This window comes from Grampus griseus, assembly GCF_964374135.1.
Source record: "Grampus griseus genome assembly, chromosome: 13".
NCBI lineage: Eukaryota > Metazoa > Chordata > Mammalia > Artiodactyla > Delphinidae > Grampus > Grampus griseus.
This window is the reverse complement of record NC_139007.1, coordinates 72,987,046-73,009,340: the sequence shown is the minus strand read 5'-3', so window position 1 is coordinate 73,009,340 and position 22,295 is coordinate 72,987,046. Positions and strand designations below refer to the sequence as shown.

The 22,295-nt window shown below is 35.7% G+C and overlaps 1 protein-coding gene across 4 annotated transcripts in view; it reads right to left on the bottom strand.

Moving 5' to 3' along the window:
* Window positions 1-22,295, bottom strand: part of PCMT1 (protein-L-isoaspartate (D-aspartate) O-methyltransferase) — a gene marked incomplete at its 5' end in the record, with an annotated part of 46,834 nt that overhangs the window by 12,684 nt on the left and 11,855 nt on the right. For 3 of the 4 annotated variants that reach the window (XM_082669436.1, XM_082669435.1, XM_082669437.1), the window contains 5 exons: window positions 25-110; window positions 2,311-2,431; window positions 4,501-4,605; window positions 14,033-14,064; window positions 15,285-15,389. In XM_082669436.1, coding sequence (XP_082525562.1) covers window positions 25-110; window positions 2,311-2,431; window positions 4,501-4,605; window positions 14,033-14,064; window positions 15,285-15,389 — 449 coding nt within the window. Of the gene's footprint in view, window positions 1-24; window positions 111-2,310; window positions 2,432-4,500; window positions 4,606-14,032; window positions 14,065-15,284; window positions 15,390-18,027; window positions 18,081-22,295 lie in introns of all 4 variants that reach the window. The other variant, XM_082669438.1, reaches the window with a different exon arrangement.

The window sequence follows — 22,295 nt, the reverse complement described above, 5'->3', positions numbered from 1 at the left end:
AAACACAGAAGAAAACCAACTCACTGCCTGGGGCACAACTGGGGCTGCAGCTCCTACATGAATAGCATCATAAGGGGCTTCTTCGGCATATCCCATTCTTCCATCCCCCACTGAAAGAAAAAAAAAAAGCTTTAAAAATCTGTTCAGATAGAACTACCCAGTGTGAAGAATTATAGGAGATTTAAAGCAGGGAAAGGATAGATTTTTAGATAAAAGATGCTGTGACAACTGGATATTCAAAGAAAAATTAGATACTTGGACCCCTACCTCACACATACACAAAAATGAACGTCACAAAGATCAAAGGTCTAAATGTGAAAAGTTAAAATGATAGTGCTTCTGAGAACTAATATAAGGACATATCTTCATGATTTCAGAGTGCCTTAAACAGGATACAAAAAGCACTAGAAAAAAATTGGTAAGTCTGACTACATTAAAATTAAGAATTTCTATTTATCAAAAAAGTACAGTATGAGAGTGAAAAGGCAATTCACAGAGTGGGAGAAGAGATTGATAATATGTACAACTAGACACAGGGCTAGTCTGTAGAAGTCCTACAAATCAAAGAAAAATATAAGTAACTCAATATCTGAATAGGCATTTCACAAAAGAGGAAATCCAAATGGCCAAACATATGAAATAGTGTTCAACCTCACTGATTAATAGGAAAATACAAAATTAAAATCACAGAGATACTGCCATACATTAAGTGGGCAAAAAGAAAAATCTAATAATACCAAGTACTGGTAGAGATGTGAAGCAATAGGAACCCTGATACATTACTGTTGGGAATGTAAGTTGTTTCAGTCACTTCAAAAAACAGTTTTTGCAGTATCTTTGGTCACCCTATGAACTGTAACAACACGCCTAAAGAAATGAGTGCATGTATGATGAGTGTATATAAGCACCTGGACTTACGTACATTGTGAATATATCTCCAAATCAGAAACAGCCCAAAATATCCATCTACAGTAGCATTAATAAACAAATTCTGGTAATGTTCCTACAATAGAATGCTATACAGCAATAAAAATAAACTATATGCAAAAAGAAGGATGAATCTTACAGACACAATAATGAATAAAAGAAGTCATTCATCATAGAATATATACTGTATGGTTCCATTTAGCTGAAGTTCAAGATTAAATTAAACATCATTTATGGAAATGCAATTAGGTAGTAAATGCATAAAGGTAATAATACCACTAGGGAAAAGGGAGGTAGTCATGATGAGGAAAAAGCAAGCAGAGAACTTTCCAGGTACTAATAATGTTCCATTTCTTTGTTTTGTTTTGTTTTGTTTGCGGTACGCGGGCCTCCCACCGCTGCAGCCCCTCCCGCTGCGGAGCACAGGCTCCGTATGCGCAGGCCCAGCGGCCACGGCTCACGGGCCCAGCCGCTCCGCGGCATGTGGGATCTTCCCGGACCGGGGCACGAACCCACATCCCCCGCATCGGCAGGCGGACTCCCAACCACTGCGCCACCAGGGAAGCCCCAACAATGTTCCATTTCTGGATCAGTGTGGTGATTAAACAGGTGTTTGTTAAGCTTCACATTTATGTTTTATGCATATTTTGATGTCTGTTATTTTTCACAATATAAAATGTACTCACATGGAAATGTGTCCATGCATACTGCTGAATGGAAAAAAGCAACCTAAAGGACAATATGTAGAGGATGAGTCAATTTAAAAACCATGTGTGTGTGCAGTTTATTCATATGTACATTTATATGTCTAAAAAACTTCAGGAGGAAAAAGAGGGGCTTTCTTTTTTATCTTACACATCTCTGCACTGTTTAAATTTTTTATATTCGACAACTGTTACTTTGATACTACTTCTTAAAAAGCAATGAAGAAAGAACTCAACATGGCATTTTCTGAAATAGTTAAGTCATATCACCCATGGTCAAGGTAGAACCAGTGTAACATTTTAGAGTAATTGCTTTTTCTTGCTTAGTACTTAAAAGTGAATGTAAAGGGGCTTCCCTGGTGGCGCAGTGGTTGAGAGTCCGCCTGCCGATGCAGGGGACACGGGTTTGTGCCCCGGTCCGCGAGGATCCCACGTGCCGCGGAGCGGCTGGGCCTATGGGCCGTGGCCGCTGGGCCTGCGTGTCCGGAGCCTGTGCTCCGCAATGGGAGAGGCCACAACGGTGAGAGGCCCGCGTACCGCAAAAAAAAAAAAAAAAAAAAAAAAAAGTGAATTTAAAAAAATGCAATAACTAGCTCTGAGTATTATTTAGCTTGCATGGGATTTTTCTGAAAATAAAAATTCTCCAGAGAGGAAATTTTTAAAGTTTTCTGATACTTACCAACCAGTTGCACTCTCCCTGAAGACAAAAGCATTGGATCATCCTTTCTGACATTATTTACTGAGTCGTCTACTAGCTCTTTAATGTGGTCAATTCCTATGACTTTTCCACTAGGCCCAACCTGGAAGTGAAAGAATAATTCAATAGTTCACTGGTTTATTTTTCTAAAGCGTCATTAAAGTATTTCTTTATCCAAAGTCATATTCTGCAATGAGAAATCAGGACAAATAAACAGCTTAAGCCTCCAATTACATTGTTAAACACTCAGTTTATTATAAATTATTTGGCAAATACAACTTTCTCAACTATAACCCTTAAATGAATAATGATACTTCAGTAATTAAGAAGCTAGAATAAATTACAAAAACTTGTAATACTAAGAAAAATGATAGCTTTCTTCAATTTCTAGTTTTTTAAATCCAGGATCTTGAAGTGGGACTCATCTGCCAATATTAAATTGTACTTATTAGTGCAACCATTTTTTATTTAAATTCTATTTAAAAGTGTGACTTAAAATATTAAAATGTTACATAAAAAAATTTTTGTATAGGGATTTCTATACCTGATTCTACTGCCACATGTGGGAAATATAAAAATACATAAGGCCCCAAGTATAAATATTAATTGTAAAATAAATTTAACACAATAAAGACTCTGAAGTCAGACCGCCTGTGTTCACATCTAGGTTTCACCACTTACTTACAACTCTATAACCTTGAAAAGTTATTCCATCAATCAGGTTCCTCAACTGAAAAATGAGGAGGAAGGGGGTACACACCTCATAAATCATGTGAGGAGTAAATAAGAGAATACAGGAAAAGCACTGAGAACACAGACTAACACATGGTAAATGTGTGAAAAACACTGATTAGTATCAGTTCCAAAAAGATAACTCAGAAATCTAATGATATTTTAAAAAATGATTATGCCTCTGAAACCATAAACATGTCAAGTATAGAGAAGAAGTCATTAATTAAATACCATTTCTAGTATTTAGTTACATCCCATTAGTGAGGGTTTAACTTGTACAAAACAAGTCAAACAACTGAAAACAAGTATCTGAATCCTTATTGTGTGCCTGGCACTGCTCTGGATGCCTAGGATACATCAATGAAAAAAAATCAGACAAAATTCCCACCTCTCTGGAGCTTACATTCCAGTAGTCTGCCAATTATATATGCACAGCAAATTAAACGGATTCTAGTCCTAAAGGATCCATAAATCCTAACTTAACTAAACCATACCCTTCCAAGCTGGCCTACAGGTACAAGATTTTTCATAATCAACCTGATTTGATTATCTGAACACAGATAAACCTTTACTTCAAGGTGCCTGAGTGGGCCTCCAGACTTATACTGTGGATAGTCATTTACCAGATAAGCCTCTGATGATAAAAATCTGAAGTATAACAAACAACGCTTTTTTTTTTTTTTTTTTTTTTTGCGGCACGCGGGCCTCTCACTGTTGTGGCCTCTCCCATTGCGGAGCACAGGCTCCGGACGCGCAGGCTCAGCGGCCATGGCTCACGGGCCCAGCCGCTCCTCGGCATGTGGAATCTTCCCGGACTGGGGCACGAACCCGTGTCCCCTGCATCGGCAGGCGGACTCTCAACCACTGCGCCACCAGGGAAGCCCACAACGCATTTTTATAAGAGCATTTTTCTTAATGTAAAAAAAGCTCTCCTTCAATTCCAATAAACCTGTAGGAGTGTTTGGAAATCAGGCTGTATTCTGTTCTGCCAGGAGAGTACTTGGAAGATTGAAGTTTGGGAGCTACTGGTTGCTTTGTGATCACAGAGAAGAGCATATCGGAAAACGAAGCCAACATGTGGAGGAAAGCAAAGTCAAACCAAGAACCAGAGAGAAACCCATTGTCCATAACAACATTTGATCTTCTTCTGAATCCAGCCATACAAGAAGTCAGATATACCTCTAGACTCTTCCATTAAATTCCCTTCAAGTTCTGCCACTTTGACTGAATGTTCTGTCACTTCAACAACAACAAAAAGAAATCCTAGGTGATACATATTCTAACTGCTATCTTAATAGAATTTAAAAAGGAACATTTCTTCCAAACATATTCACTTTATGCATATATAGAAAACCTTCAAAAACTGCTAGAGAAAAAAATACACAGCCAAATCATATAATATGCTTCTGTTGGGGCCAGAATGGTAAATAAAGCTCTTACCATACGTGCAAAACATGCAGTAAGGATTCCACTTCCAGATCCTACATCAAGAGCTTTAGCTCCTTCATGCAATTGATCAAATAGAAGTTCTAGTGCATATGCATGCTGCCAAAAGAAAACAAAGCAAGTATTCATTTTTTTTCAAGACTCTATAAAGTATATACACCATGGCATACAAATAAAGTTGCTAACTTGTCACCAAGTTTTCTACTATTGTCATCTACCAAAACAATGAAAACATAACATATTATATACTTATATCTACACAGGAATTACGTATAAGAAAATTCTTGTTTGATTAAAATTCTTGTGTTTTAGATAAAGTGTTCAGTAATTTTAGATCTCCAGTGTGCAAATTTTTTAAATTTAATTAATTCAAAGTCAAAAGCTACAAAAAGATTTACAGTGAAAAGTCTGCATCTCACCCCTGTCCCCAAACAGTCTCACTCCCTAAAAGCAACCAGTGTTACCAGTTTCTAGTGATTTCTTCCAAACATATTCACTTTATGCATATATAAGCAAATACATATGCATTTATAAATTTATTATATCTTGAAGGAGGTTCCTTATCACTATTTAAACAGTGTGTTCACTCTTTCTTAAGGCTGAAGAGTATATTTTTGTATGAATGTATTTTAGTAATAAATATACCTGATGAGAGATATTTAAGTTAGCTTCAATCTTCTATAACGAGATAAAATAATCTTAAAATGTGTACCTGTAAGATAATGTAGTAACCTTTTTAATAATCTTATAAAGTATATCTACAGGACAAATTCCTACAAGTGGAATTAAGGGGGCCAAACGATATATATTTTTATGTTTACAGTATATATAAATGACAAATCAAATAAAATCATGTTGGTTATGCTTTGGACCAAACCAAGAAATAAAGGCTTCTCTACTCCATCCTCTTTATAAACTTACATTTTAGTGCTCTTCCGAAATATGAGGTTAGAATTAATAAATGTTATCTCAACAGCTGCCCTTAAATGCCTGGTATATTCATTATTAAAAATCATCAGATCCAGTAGCAATAAGCACATTCACTCTCAGATCTTGGTTGACAAAAATACATATCCATGAATCCATAGTGACAGTAAGTAAATACATCCTTCTATACATACATAAATGGAGAACAAGGAGAAAATGTTCTCAACTGTTTTTAAATATAGATGAAAAGATGAACTTAGAAAACTGCCATTTGGCAACCATTTCAGTAATAACTGATTGAGGCAAAAATCACAAATGGATGCTAAAACTAGTGTATTATCATTTGATGAGTAACAAGATATTTACATACTCTCAAAGTGTTTGCCCCAGACGCTTATTAATTACAAAACGTTAAAGTAGTAACTTTACAATGGAGTTCAGAAGTTTCTTGGTGGAGAAACCTGATTGACACGACCTCAGTCAGATGATTAGAGTTAACATCACCAATAATGGGACACTCTGACATCACATGACATCTGCTAAAATACATCACTTCTGGGATTTTCCAGGCAAATATGCATAACTCATATCTAATCAAGAAGAAACATCAGACAAACCTAAATTGAGAGGCATTCTATAAAATAACTGGCCTATAACGTTCATAAACATTTTCAAGACCATAAAAGAAAAGACTGAGGGATTGTTCCAGATTAAAAAGACAAGGCAATTGAATGAAACTCCTGACCTGCAACTTTCTTTTCCTATAAAGGACATTACTAGAACAACTGATGAAATCTAAATAAGGTCTGTAAATTGGCTAAGTGTTTAATCAATGTTAATTTCCTGATTTGGACAACTGCACTATGGTTATTTAAGTGAATGTCCTATTTTTAAAGGTAAAAAGTATTCTGCCTACAAATTACTCCTAAAGAGTTCATAAAAAAGGAACTATATATATATATATATATATATATATATATATATATATATATATATAGGGAAAGGGGGGGAGAGAGAAAGAACAAATGATAAAACAAATGAAGTAAAATGATAACATTTGGTGAGTATGGGTAAAAAGTATATGGGAATCATTTGTACTATTCTTAGAACATTTCTGTAAGTCTGAAATTATGCCAAAATTTAAAAAAAAATTTTTTTTAATCATCAGAAACAGGTAACATTCAAAATGGAGGATAGAATGGAAACTCCCTATTGTGGAAAACTAACTTAGGTGATAAAAGCTAGAATACTGGTTACCTTGAGGATAGAGGTTGACTAGGAAAAGAGGCCTTTCTGACAGAGGGAGCCTTTTGGGGTGCAGGAAATATTCTGTATCTTGATCTGGGTAGTGGTTACATATATGTACACACGTAAACGTTCATCAAGCTGTACACTTAAGATGTGTGCACTTTATTGTGTGTATATTATAATTTAATAAAAATTTTTTGAAAATACTGTTTATTCCAATCACTAAAAGTGGAGAATCAGACATTTATGTACCTCCTGATGTGATGAACAGAAGAACCATTAAGGAGTTTTCTTGAAAAGAAAAAAAAAGGAACAAGTTAAACACCGCTAGGAAACATTTAACCAAGTTCAGAATATGGGAAATTCTATAGGATAAATGAACAAATTTTGTCAATTAATAAATGGCATTTTAAAAAGGGGGACTGTTAAAATTAAAAGAGACTAAAAAGACTAAAAAAGACTAAAAAGGTACAATGTAAGGCTCTTGTTTGGATCCTGATTTAAACAAATCAACTGTAAAAGAATTTTTTGAAACACCTGGCCAAGTTTGAACATGGACTAAATATAAGATAATACTAAGGAACATTGTTAGTCATGATATGGTATTGTAGTTGTGCTTTTAAGTCTTTCAGATATATACTATTTGGGGGTAAAATAATATTAGGTTTGGGATTGCTTTAAAATATTTCAGCAAAAGAGAAACAATTATATAAGACAAGATTAGCAAATTTTTGGTAATTACTGAAGTTGGGTGATGGCTACTTGAGGGTTCATTATATTATTCTATTTGCACATGTGGTGCTGAAAATTTTCCATATTAAAAAGTTAAAAAGAAAAGATGTTAAGGCTATCTTTTCTCACAATTAACATAAAAAGGGGAGACGGCCATTAATAGATGTAGCCTCATATAATCCAAGGATTTTCAAACCATGTTCCAGAAAGTCATAAAGGTTCCACAGAACCCTTTAGGAGTAACACACAAATGTAGACCGGTGGTTGGTGTGTTTGGTAAAAGGGTAACAGAGAAATAACTAAAATTTTCAATTTTTCATATAGATTCTTTTGCAAAGAGCTTCTTGCCTGATGAATGGAAACCACTAGTACTATGAAAAAGAATCCTGGATTAAGTGTTCAAAGTACTGGATTCTACTGGTTCTGCATTTATTACCCCTTGACTCTGGAACTTATTTTTAGCTCATTGTTCCTCAGTTTCCACATCATTAAAATGGAGAGAAAAAAGTTGTTCCTATTCTGCCTTCTCCATAGCAGTACCACTGTGAGCAAAAGTGATGAAGTATGTAAGTACTTTATAAATTCTAAAGGATTTACGAATAAAAGGTATAATGTTCACATTAATGAAAATTCAACCATTACAGCTCAGTGACCTGATGCTGCTATTCTTTAAGGTACTTCGAAGTCATTTGTAAAGGTAAAATTAACAGTTAATTGATCTTTTACTTCCATTTAGTGTATTTTTGGAAAAACTCTCTCTTAGGAATCTTGTATATAACTGTCAAATAATCAGTGGCTTCCCTCTTTTGCTTGGTTAGAGAACAAAATGACTTGGTTAATCAAAAAAATCTGGTTACTACCCTCCTTTCCCTTTTCTCCTGGTATCCTGTCCCATCCATTCCCTTTCTGAACAAGTCGTTCCTAAAGCCATGAAGTTGGGCTGAGTAAGGTAGTTGCCCATACCCAGGTGGCAGAGAGAGTAGCTGCAGTGTCCAGTTAGAAGTGTCAGAGCCCAAGCAGGATGAGGAGGGCATCTGTGTTCACATAGGGAAGCAGATCCAAACAGGAGTCAGAATCCAAGCTAGACAAGGAGGATTTCTGCACAACACAGTGGACCAGTGCCAGGTGTCAGACATAAATGATGGAGGACGGGGTGGTATAAGAAGGGTGGGGGGAGAAAGTGACAGCAGCGGGAAATGGGCTATATACAGTCGGATTGATCAAATAAATAAATATATCAGGGAAAAAGGAACCATGTTTTTCACTGTTAGAAGTTAAATATGGAAAGGGAAAAGACAGGAAACCATGCATACTGATATAAATAAATAAATAAATAGGGAAAAGACACATAATCTCAAAGTACCCCCTCACAAAATAATTATTAATTACAAGAGCCAAAAACAGTAACTCTACAGCGGAGAAGGCTGGCAGACACCACCTTAATCAAGTAAACAACATCAGTAATGGGACAAATCAAAATTGTATTGTGATACCATGTAATGAAAACCCAGCATCACTTCTGTGATCTTCCCACCAAAGAGGCATAACCTGAATGGAATCATGAGGAAACGCTAGACAGCCCAAACTGAAGGACATCAACAAAATAACTGGCCTGACTTCTTCAAAAGAGTCAAGGCCATGAAAGTCAAAGAAAGGCTGAGGATCTGGTTCAGATCGAAGGAGACTAAAAGAGCAGTGATTCAGCACTGGATCCTTCTGCTATCAAGGACATCATAGGGACAACTGGAAAAACTGAAAACGAGTTTGAAGATTAGATGGTAGTAATGTGTCAATGTTCATGTCCTGGTTTTGATGGTTATGTTGTGGTTGCATAGCAGAATGTCCTTTGTAGGAAATAAACTACACCCTGAAGTATTCAAGAGTGATGGGGCATCATTTCAGCAACTTACTCTCAAAAGGAGTAAAGAAAGGTTCTTGACAGTGTACTCGCAACTTTCCCATAAGTTTGAGATTGTTTCAAAAATTTAAAAAATATCTGACTAACCTTATCTTTCTTTGATGCTTCAAAATGATACAATGGAATACTATCTCTGAATCATCATTATGAACATCAACCAGTGGAACAAGAAAGTGTTAGTTAATGAGGTTTCTATGAGACACATTGGATTAACTTTTACTGAGGAAACTACTGGGGACATTTTATTTAGTCAAAGCTATTGTTCTTAGACAAGAGGCTTAGCCCGAAGAATGGAGTCTCTAAGAAAGAGTTCGTGAACTTTTTTCAGGAAGAAGCTTTTATCGGATTTTTCAAAATGATCAGTATCCCCTGAAAGTTTAATAATTTCCATTAATAAAATAAAAAGTATCATATTTGTATGAAGTAATCAAAGAAACAAAATAACTCCTTTAACACCTGGGCTTTCCTGAGTCCAAAACTGAAAGGACTAGAAGGGACTTCTTTAAGGTGCCAATCCCTAATCTATAGGCAGTACTGTCCCAACTTAATTCCAAAAGAAACTCAGGAATTTTTTTTCAGTACTACATTTGCATAAGATTTGTTTTTTTAAAGAGGGGTATGCTAAGTTATTATTAAAGTCCCATTCAGATTTAAAATGTCAAGGCCTTCAATCACAATTATTAGCTTTTTACATGCTTTTATCACTATAGCTAATATTCTTCTGGATAATCCAGGCCATTTCTAAATCTAAAAATTAATTTTTTTAAAGTTCATTTTTATAATTATGAAAAATTTCAAACCCACAGAAAATACAATGAACATCCTTTTCTCCTCATATAGTCACCAACTATTTATATTGTGCCATACTATTTTACCAAACCACCTGAAAATATGCTGTGGACATAATACTACACTCCTAAATACTTCAGCATGTATCTGCCAAAAAAACCAAACTAGGACATCTTCCTTTGCAACCACATCACCATTACCACACTCAAGAAACTCATTAATTTAGTATCATCCAACATAAACACCACGCTCAAATTTCCTCAGTTGTCTCCCAAATCTCCTTTACAGCTGTTCCCCCCACCAATCCATTCAAAGTTCATGCACTGCATGTGCCAATCTAGAATATTCTCCCCCAACTCTGTTCCATCCACCACTTTCCTTTGTCTATCAGAACACTGACTCCTTTTAAAAGACCTGTCCAGTTGTCCTACATAATACCACAAACATTCTAGATGTGTCAATTTCCTCACGGTTAGATTTAGATCAAAGAACTTGAGCAAGAACAGCACACAGGGCTTGCAGGGCACCTCCTACTGCATCACATCAGGATGCACATAACATTGGACCATCTCACTACTGGACTTGCCAAGCTCAACCACTCAGTAAATGTGGTAACCACTAGATCACTCTATTTTCAAGGCATATTTTTCTCTTTGTAATTAACAAGTAATATGTTGAATAATAATCTGAGACTACATGGTTATTTCTGTTCCCCAACAACTTTCCTCTTAATGGTTTTAGATTAATTGATGATCTTTGCCTAATTCAATTATTACACTGATAATTACAAAGAACTGATTTTTAAAATTCTATTATTCTTTCCACACATAATTGGTATTCTTCTGTTTTTCATTTTTTTCCCCATCTTGCTATTTTATTTTTAAATCCCTATGGACTCAGAGATTTTTGTTTCTGAATTCACTGTGCTATAATCCATTGTCTTCACTATCTACCATTTTTTTATTCTCAAATTGTCTCCAATTTGGCTTCTGGGAGTCTCTTTAAACCTACTCCTATGTCCTCCTGACATTACCCCATTAACCTCTGAGTACTTCTTCACTTTCTGGAATTTAGTCACTTTTCCATGAAGCTCTAGTCTCTTTTAGCAAGAAACAGAATTTGGGGTTCAATATCTGGATGCTAAATATGTTCACTGCTACCAGGATGCCATTTCATGTTTTTCTGTAAGTAAGACTTTGGAAAATATTCCAGGGTTGTAGTTACTTCCAAACCTGTGACTTTGAGGTTCATTAAATGCAGATACAGAAATGGTCAATAAGCACGTGAAAAGATGCTCAACATCATTATCACTGGAGAAATGCAAATCAAAACCACAATGAGATATCACTTCATAGCTACCAGGATGGATAAAATAAATAAAACATACAATAACAAGTGTTGAGAAGGAAGTGGAGAAATTGGAAACCTCATACATTGCTGGCAGGGTTGTACAATGGTGCAGCCACTTTGGAAGATAGTTTGGCGGTTCCTCACAATGTTAAACACAGAATTACCATATGACCCAGCAGATTCCACTCCCAAGTATATACCCAAGAGAACTGGAAACATATGCACACAAAAACCTGTAAACTAATGTCCATAGTAGCATTATTCATAGTAGCTAGAAAGTAGAAGGAATCCAGATGTCCATCAACTGATGAATGAGTAAACAAAATGTGGTATATCCATACGATGTAATATTATTTGGCAATAAAAAGAAATGAAATACTGAAGCATGCTACAACATAGATAAACCTGGAAAATATTGTGCAGAATATAAAAAGCAGTGATAAAAGGCCACATATTGTATTATTCCATTTATGTGAAATGTCCAGAATGACATAGAAACAAAAAGCAGGTTAGTAGTTGCCAGGACCTGAAGAATCAGGGATGGGAACTGACTGCTAAACAGGTATAGGGGTCCTTTCTGAGGTGATGAAAATGTTCTGAATTGAGATAGTAGTAATGTTTGTACAACTCTGAACAGACTAAAAACCACAGAACTGTATACTAAAAAGGGATAAATTATATCTTAATAAAGCTATTATTTTTCTTTAAAAATGCACCATTTGCAGTGGAGTTAGTGCCACGTCTCATTTGGTAGTGAACTGGACACTCAGCACCACACTTCAGAGAAAAGAAAAATTTCATGCAGTATTTCCCATTTATCTGAAAAATACCCCTCCAGGCAATTTCTCAAACATGTTGAGTACCAATTCTCTAAAATAACTTTTATCATTAAACGAATACTTCTATATAAATTTTTCTTTTTAAGTAGCACTTCAAAGCGTATTCAGGGATCTTAAGACTACAATTTTTTTGTTAATCATTAATTTCTTTGAATAGGTAATGCGTACAAAAACCATTCCTACTCCATAACTAAAAGAAAAACTCTAAATACTCTTCTGCACTCTACTTTTGTGATGTTTCTTGAAGATCTTGCCATATTCGTATTTACATAACTTTATTCATTTCACTTCACAGTATTTCACTGTATGGATCTATTATAATTTATTAACCATCCACTATTAGTGGACTATTAGTGATTACTGTTATTTTTTTGTTATTATAAATAATGTGTTAATAAATATCCTCAGTTATTTTGTACTTGTGCAAATATTTTATGGGATAAATATCTTGAAATAAAACTGGAGAGTCTAAGGTATATTCATCTCACATGTTTTACCTATTGCCAAACTGCCTTCCAAAAACACTATCAATTTACTTTCCCAATCAAAAAAATAATTTGTCAGTTTCCCTTTTCTAATACAAAGTAATAAACTTTTGATTTCTGATGATAGGAGAAAAATGGTACTTTATTGTAGTGCTAATTTGCGATTCATTAAATATAAGTGAAGATGACATCGTTTCATTTGGTTAAATGCCAATGTCATTTGTATTTCTTTTTCTATGAACTACGTTCTTGTACTTTACCCACTTCCTTTTGGGCTTAGTAGTATTTTACTTCTTAATATATAGGATACACACATACATATGTGTATATATGTATTCCATATATGTAAATATATGGAGATTTGCCCTATACTGTCATATGTATTTCAAATATTTCTCTCAGTTTTTCCTCTTTTGATTTTGTTTATATGTTCCATCTACAGAAATCCAAGATTTTAATGTTTCAAAATATTGAATATATCAGGATTTTTAATGGCTTCTAGGTCTTCTGTTATGTTTAAAAAGTCATTTTTATTAAATATTTATAAATACATTGCCTATTTTTTTCTTCTAGTAAAATTATTAGTTCACTATGAATATACGTGTAGAATTTATTTTGGTATAAAGAAGGCTTTAAGTTTAAATAAGAGTTTCTCCAACCCCAAATACTTGCAGAGAATCAGAAAAGCTATTGTTCTTTTCACCAAAAACCAACAGAGTACCGATTCAAATAACTGACATTTAAAACCCAAGAAAATTCGCAACAGATTAAAAGTGCTAAGTAACTTAAAACAGGTCCTTCTCAGAGTTATACAGCTTCATAACTGCTATACGTGACCAGTCCCTAACGAATTATCCAAATAAAATATGAAACATTATTCAACTTGAGATTTCTTTAATGTCTATTATATTTTTAAAATATTCTCTCCCTTAATTAACACACCTCTAAGTAAATAACCTTTTATATACAATTTTTTATATACAATTTTTACATGATTAGATGCTAATGACAACCACCAAAAACTTTAATGAGTTTCTACCAAAAAGAGTTCCTTCTACACATCTTGTATTAAGAATAAGATTATTCTTATTAATTCATTACCAATTTACATAACTCATAGATGACAAAACTGATATAATTAAAAGTTAAAGATGTTCTTTAAACCATTTTTACTGAAGAAAGCACTCTTAGAGGAAAAATGTGATCCATTTGTACCCAAATGACCAAAGTTAACTTACCATGTGTGGAGCACTGATTGTTGCTTGGAACCCTGCAAAAGAAGAAGAGAACTACTGATACATTCAACTGTAAAAACACACGAAATACTCCATGTAATTCCTTTTCTAACATCCATAAGTTGTTTTTCATAATAATTATTTTCACTTTTATGGTCTCAAGAAATAAAACTTTTATTTTGTACTTTACAGTACTGTCATGCACCGTTAAAATTAGAAAATATAATCATGCCAAAGGCTAGCATGCTCAGTGCAACAGTCCCACTATTTCCAAAAATTTCTTCTCCCATATAGTTAGTTAAGGACGAATTTCATTAAGTTGAGTTGATAAATTTATGATGTTTTTTCTTTAGATTTATAAAAAGAAAATAAGCTTCCATATATCACAGAGTATGCAAAACCCTTGCAAAATTAAATTGCTTCATATTTTTGGCACCTTAAAAAAAACTAGAACTGGCAATCAGAGTAGCTTAAGAGACTAATAAGCTACTTCAATTTACTCTTTACACTATCAACTAATGTTAATTAAAACAATCTTTTCTCCATTTTTAGCTTTTAGTTTTTTTCTTCCAGTGTTGCTTTCTCAAAACTTATTTACCTGCTTCTGCGTCTGAAGCAATTTTCACTGAGCGGTGGTAGCAGGTGCCTTCGGGGTTCAGAAGCTCCCCAGGATCTTCTCGCTGACTGTTAGAGTGCTTCAAAAGAAGGCAGCACGGCAGCTGGCCCACAAAATCCTGAGGCACTTCTAAGCCTCAAAGGCGCCCACTGCCAAGGCTCAGCAGTTCAACAAAACCTGCTTCAGGAGAAGGAGTTAAATATGGAACTTTCTAAAAACAAGCACAAACCAAAAAATTCAGGGCAAGTGAAGCAGAGAAGTCAGTAATAACTTAGTTACACATTCCCTTTAATACTGATTTTTAAGATTGATGCTAATGCAAAAACCAACCTTAGTCAACACTGAAGACCCTAAAGAAAACTCAGCACATAGCTTAAACTGTAAGTTTTCATTTAAAGTATGTTTTAAGAATATTTTTATAGAATTCTTATATGTATTGTTTAAAAAATAGAAAAGACACTTAATATATTACATCATTTTATTAAACTGGGTAAGTTTGGGATTATGAAACTTACTAAGGCATAAAACTCAAATTAGCAAGGTACTAGATACACATCTGGGTCCCAGCCTATTTTTACTTACATAGATTACAGAGTAAATGAGTAAAATTTGTGACGTTTTCAGAAATCCAAAACTTACCTATTGATTGTGGAGAATCCATATAAGGGTTACACTTTGCATAGTGAGAGCGGTCTGTGGCCAGCATTACTTCAAATACTTTATCTGTCTTGATGATTCCATTTTCTGAAATGAACGAAGCAATATTTTAAGCTGGAAGTGGCATAATCAGACATATTTTAGAATAATTATTCTGGCTACACTGTAGAGACTAGATTGGAAGAGAGCAAAATTGAAAGTTGTTGCAATGGCTCAGGTAATTACAACCTGGTCTTTAATAATGAAAGTAAGGATGAAGAAAAGTAGAAGGATTTGTGTTATATTTAGTAGGTAATGTATACCTGACTGACTAGATTTGGAGGTGGGAGGGGGGTAATGGTTGAAATGTTGATGTCATATACTGATTTGCAAAATCCTAGACAAGGATCAGAGCTAAGGAAAAAAAGGACAAGTTATTTATTCAGTTAGGAGCTACTGACCATACAAATAGAGATATATAGCGGTCAGTTGGATAAATGGATCTGGGGCGCAGGAGAAAAACCTACAACAAAGATATAAATTACTAGTTGTATAGATGGCAACTAAACCAATGGAAGTGAACTAAAGTGGCCAGGTAAGAATACACAAAAGTGTACATTTAGGAGAAATGCAAAGGAAGTAGAGCCTTCAAAGATTATGACAAGGAGCAGACACAGAGGTAGATGAAAATCAAGCAGATATACTGTTACAGAGCCCAAGAGAAACAAATTTTCCAGAAGGAAAGCAAGGTCAATATGCTCTTCCCTCAGTGTCCATAGGGAGTTGGTTCCAGAACCCCAGCAGATACCAAAATTTGTGGATGCTCAAGCATCTTATATAAAATTGCATAGTTTTTGCATATAACCTACGCATCTCCTCCCATATACTTTAAATCATGGTTAGACTACTTGTAACACCTAATACAATGTAAATGCTATGTAAATAGTTGCCAAACATGTGGCAAATTCAAATTTGGTTTTTGAAATGTTATGGAACTTTTTTCTTCTTCAAATATTTTCAATACAGTGGGTTGAATCCATGGAGATAGAATCCATGGGTATAGAAGGCTGACTGTATATATTTGCTCCCCCAACTATCAATTCTTTAAGATTAAATATAATGTTAAACTTCAATAACCCTTATTAACCATGCACACAGTAATTATTCAATAAAGGCGTTATTAACTCACTCAGTAAGTTTACTGTCTAATACATACCAGACACAGTGCTACATACTTAGGGTGATAATAAACAAAATAGCATAGTTCTTGTCCTTACAGCTCTAAAATCTGTAAGATTAAATGTATCAACTTGACTTTAACAATCCAGAAATAAATTTTTTAATCAAAACATGCTTTGCTTTATTTGGCTACACTATGAACAACTTTTTTTTTCAGATTTCTTTTTTTTTAATTGAGGTATAATTGACACACAACATTATATTAGTTTCAGATATACAACATAATGATTCAATATTTGTATATGTTAGAAAATGATCTCCACAATAAGTTAACATCTATTACCATACAATTACAGAATATTTTTTCTTGTGCTGAGAATTTTTAAGATGTACTCTCTCAGTAACCTTCACATATGCAACAGAGTATCATTAACTACAGTCACCATACTGTACATCCCCATGACATTTATTTTACAACTAGAAGTTTGTATCTTTTGACCACCTTCACCCATTTTGCACCCCACCTGCCTCTAGCAGCCACTAATCTGTTCTCTGTATCTATGAGCTTGGTTTTTTGTTTATTTTTTTAGATTCCACATGTAAGTCAGATCATACAGTATTTGTCTTTCTCTAACTTATTTCCTTTCACATAATAGCCTCAAGGTCCATCCATGTTACAAATGACAAGATTTCATTCTTTCTTATGGATGAATAATACTCCATTGTATATAAACATCACAGCATCCATATCTATTCATCCATGGATGGACATTTAGGTTGTTTCCATATCTTAGCTATGGTAAATGATACTGCAATGAACATGGGGGTGCATATATCTTTTCAAATCAGTGTTTTTGTTTTCTTTGGATAAATACGCAGAAATGGAATTGCTGGATCATATGGTAGCTGTATTTTTAATTTTGTGAGGAACCTCCATACACAGTTCTGTAGTGGCTGCAACAATTTATACTCCCACCAGTAGTGCACCAGGGTTCCCTTTTCTTCATAATCTTGTAAACACTTGTTATTTCTTGTCTTTTTGAGAACAGCCATTTTAACAGGTATGAGCTGACAGTACCTCACTGTGGTTTATGATTTGCATTTCCCTGATGATTAATGATGTTGAGCATCTTTTCATGTACCTGTTGGCATTCTGTATGTCTTCTTTGGAAAAATGTCTATTTAGATCCTCTTCCCATTTATTTAATGGGGATTGTTTGATTTTTTTTGCTATTGAGTTGTATATACTTGGGATATTAACCCTTTATCAAATATATGATTTGCAAATATCTTCTCCCATTCAGTAGGTTGCCACAGCTATTTTAAAATGAGACTTAAGCATCATGAGAAGTTTAAAATATTTATGCAAATGAATTTAATGTATTCATCAACTGTGGAGCCTCCAGGTTCTAGAGAGTAATGGTGCCCACCAGAATCTGAATTTCTCCACATAGCCACTCAAAAACCACCTAAACCTAAGATCAAGAAGGGGCATAAACAAAACCACACATGACCCATGCCTTCCCATTACTGGACATAGAGAATATCCAGACTTCATATTACTTACCAGTAGAAAAATAAACAACACATTCCAACAAAGCTTCTGCTATTGCTGCAAGCCTGTGGGTATAGAAAGCAAAGGTAGGGACTGAAGTTTAAAAGACTAAGTAGAAGGAAGTAGGGAATGCAGATGAAGCACAGACAAAATTATTCCCAGAAAGAGAAACTACAACACTAAGTACTAAAATAGTGAACACAGGTCTGGGACTTAGAAGTTCACTGTACTGGCTACAAGGAAGGAACTTAAACATCAGCAGGCTAACAAAGGTCCCAATACCATTCAATGGCGAAAGAACAGTCGTTTTCAACAAATGGTGCTGGGACAACTGGATAGCCACATGAAAAGAATAAAGTTCAATCTTTACCTCATATCAAATACAAAACTTAACTCAAAATGGATCAAAGATCTAAACAAAGAACTAAAATAATAAAAATCACAGAAGAAAATACTGGGGTGAGTCTTCATGACCTTGGATTTGGCGGTGGATTCTTAGATATGACACCAAAAACGTGAGCAATAAGAGAAAAAAATGGATAAACTGGATTTCATCAAAATTAAACACTTTTGTGCTTCAAAGGACATTATCAAGAAAAAGGTAGGGCTTCCCTGGTGGCGCAGTGGTTGAGAGTCCACCTGCCAATGCATGGGACACGGGTTCGTGCCCCGATCTGGGAAGACTCCACATGCCGCGGAGCGGCTGGGCCCGTGAGCCATGGCCGCTGAGCCTGCAGTCCGGAGCCTGTGTTCCACAATGGGAGAGGCCACAACAGTGAGAGGCCCGCGTACCGCAAAAAAAAAAAAAAAGAAAAAGGTAACTCACAGAACGAGAGAAAAATAATTTGTAGATCATACAACTGAAAAAGGACTTTTATCTAGAATATATAAAGAATTCTTATATTTCAATGTAAAAGGACAATAACTCAATTTTAAAATGTGCAAACTATCTGAACAGACATTTCTCCAAAGAAGATATACAAATAGCCAATAAGCACATAAAAAGATGCTGGACATCATTAGTCATCAGAGAAATGCAAATTAAAACCACAGTGAGATACCATTTCATACCCACTAGGATGGCTATAATCAAACTGTCAGATAATAACAAGTGTTGCAAAAATGTGAAGAAATCAGACACTTATGCACTGCAAGTAGGAATGTGAAATGGTGCAGCCACTTTGAAAAACAGCCTGGCAGTTCCTCAAATGGTTAAACAGAGAATTACCATAGGACCTAGCAATTCTACTCATATGTGTATACCCAAGAGAAGTGAAAACGTATGTCTATACGAAAACTTGTACACAAATGTTCACAGCAGCATTATTCATGATACCCAAAAAGTGGAAACAACCCAAATGTCCATCAACTGATGAACAGATAAACAAAATGTGGTATATATCCATACAATGGAATATTATTATGTCATAAAAAGAATGAAGTACTGATTCATTCATCCTATTATGCAGATGAACCTTGAAAACATTATGCTAAGTGAAAAAACTCAGTCACAAAAGCTCGCATATTGTATGATTCTATTTAATGAAATTTCCAGAATAGGCAAATCTATAGAGAAAGAAAATAGATTATTGGTTGCTTATGGTTGGGGGAATAGGAGGGCAAAACAGGGTATCTTTCTGAGGTGATGAAAAAATTAGATGACCATGGTAGCGGTTGCACATATCTGTAAATATATCCAAAACCACCGAATTTTACAATCTAAATTAGTGAATTATATAGTATGGAACTGTACTTTAAATTTAAAAAAAAAAATTTAGTGGGACCAGGGATGGCAAACACAAGAAGCAATGCTTCTGGGGGAGAATCATACAGGCAGGGAAAGGATGGTGCCTCTTGATATGGCAATGTAGGGAAAGAAGGAAGAAAATTAAGGATCCTACAGAATCAGAAGAGCAACAAGATATGCCAACTCCCCCCCTTTTCTCACCACTATTACCAATATCATTATCCATTAAAGAAACTGCAAGTCACTATACTGACAGAAGTGCTCTTGAACTGTGTCCACAAAATGCCTAAAAATAGGAAAAACAAAAACAAACAAAAACTCCAGTCAAAGCTACTATAAAAAGTGTAAAAAGAAAACAATACGCAGGGCTTCCTGGTGGCACAGTGGTTAGAAATCCACCTGCCGACAGGAATAAAGACACAGATGTAGAGAATGGACTTCAGGACACATCAGGGGTGGGAAGGGTAAACTGGGACGAAGTGAGAGAGTAACACTGACAGGTATACACTACCAAATGTAAAATAGATAGCTAGTGGGAAGCAGCTGCATAGCACAGGGAGATCAGCTCGGCGCTTTGAGACCACCTAGAGGGGTGGGATAAAGAGGGTGGGAGGGAGACGCAAAAGGGAGGGAATACGGGGATATACGTATGCATACAGCTGATTCACTTCGTTATACAGCAGAAACTAACAGAACATTGTAAACCAATTATACTCCAATAAAGATGTTAAAGGAAAAAAGAAAAAAAAAACGTGAACTACCTTTGTAGGCTAGAGATTAAAGCAAAATGACCGTTTAAAAAAAAAAAAAAAGAGAATCCACCTGCCAACGCAGGAGACACAGGTTCCAGCCCTGGTCCGGGAAGATCCCACATGCCGCAGAGCAACTAAACCTGTGCGCCACAACTACTGAGCCTGCGCTTTAGAGCCTGCGAGCCACAACTACTGAAGCCCACAAGCCACAGCTACTGAAGCCTACGTGCACCACAACTACCAAAGTCCGCACATCCTAGAGCCTGTGCTCCGCAACGAGAAGCCACCACAGTGAGCCTACGCGCACCACAACGAAGAGTAGCCCCTGCTCCCTGCAACTAGAGAAAGCCCGCGCACAGCAACGAAGACCCAACGCCGCCAAAAATAAATAAATAAATTAGTTAATTAATTCAAAAAAAAGAACACTGTGAGAAAGGGAATAAACTTAAAAAAAAAAAAAAAGAAACCAATATGCAAATCAAAACATTTCAGCTGGGGGGGTCCAGTGGTTAGGACTTGGCGCTTTCACTGCAGGGGGCCTGGGTTCGATCCCTGATCGGGGAACTAAGATCCCACAAGCCGTGAGGCATGGCCAAAAATAAAAAAATAGAAAACTATCAGACTAAAACAAGGGAAAAAATGTCAAGTCTCAAGGCCAAAAAAATCAAATTATCTAATAAGAGTTTAAAAAAAAGGCAACCATTAGCTTTCTTAAGAGTAACGTTCAAAGCAAAGCAAGAATGAAGCAGCAGCGTTTTCAAGAAATTCAAGGAAAGAAAGGGCAAGTTAACAATTAAAAAGGAGCAAACTGGGCTTCCCTGCTGGCACAGTGGTTGAGAGTACGCCTGCTGAGGCAAGGGACGCGGGTTCGTGCCCCGGTCCAGGAAGATCCCACATGCCGCGGAGCGGCTGGGCCCGTGAGCCATGGCCGCTGAGCCTGCGTGTCCGGAGCCTGTGCTCCGCAACGGGAGAGGCCACAACAGTGAGAGGCCCGCGTACCGCAAAAAAAAAAAAAAAAAAAAAAGTAGCAAACTACTGATATTCCCAACAACATGAACAAATCTCAAGAGCACTAATCTCAGTGAAAGAAGCCAGGAGATTTTACACTATATGAGTCCATCTAATATTAAATTCCCAAAAAGTCAAAACCATAGTGTCAGAAGGCCAATCTGCAGTTGCTAGGAGTCAGGGGTTAAAGGAGGAGATTAATTGCAAAGGGCACGAGAAAACTTTGTGGGTGAAAGAAATGTTCTATATCAGAGATCAGCAAACTTCTGTTAAGATCCAAACAGTAAATATTTTAGGCTTTGCAGGCCGTATGTATAGTCTCTGTTGCAACTATGCGACTCTGCCATTGAAGTGCAAGAACAGCCACACACAAGACATAAATGAATGGGTGTGGCTATGTTCAAATAAATCTTTATTTCTAAAAACAGGCAGCAGGCCAGATTTGGCCTGTGGGATGTAGTTTGCTCACCCCTGTTTTACCTCATTAGGGTGGTGGTTACACACCTATATTTGTCAAAATTTTCAAATCATACTCTTAAAATTGGTGCGTTTTTACATAAATTATATCTCAATAAAGCTGATTTTTTAAAAGTATAAGCCAAGGATTTTATATGCAGCCAAAACTGTTCTTCAAATATCAAGGTTATAGGAAAAAAAGTCTTGAATGTGCAAGAACTCAGGGACTGCTGTACACACAAGCCCTTCCTAAGGAATCTTGTAGAAGATGTGCTTCATCTAAACAAGGGATTACTAGGGATACGTCAGAAAAGGAC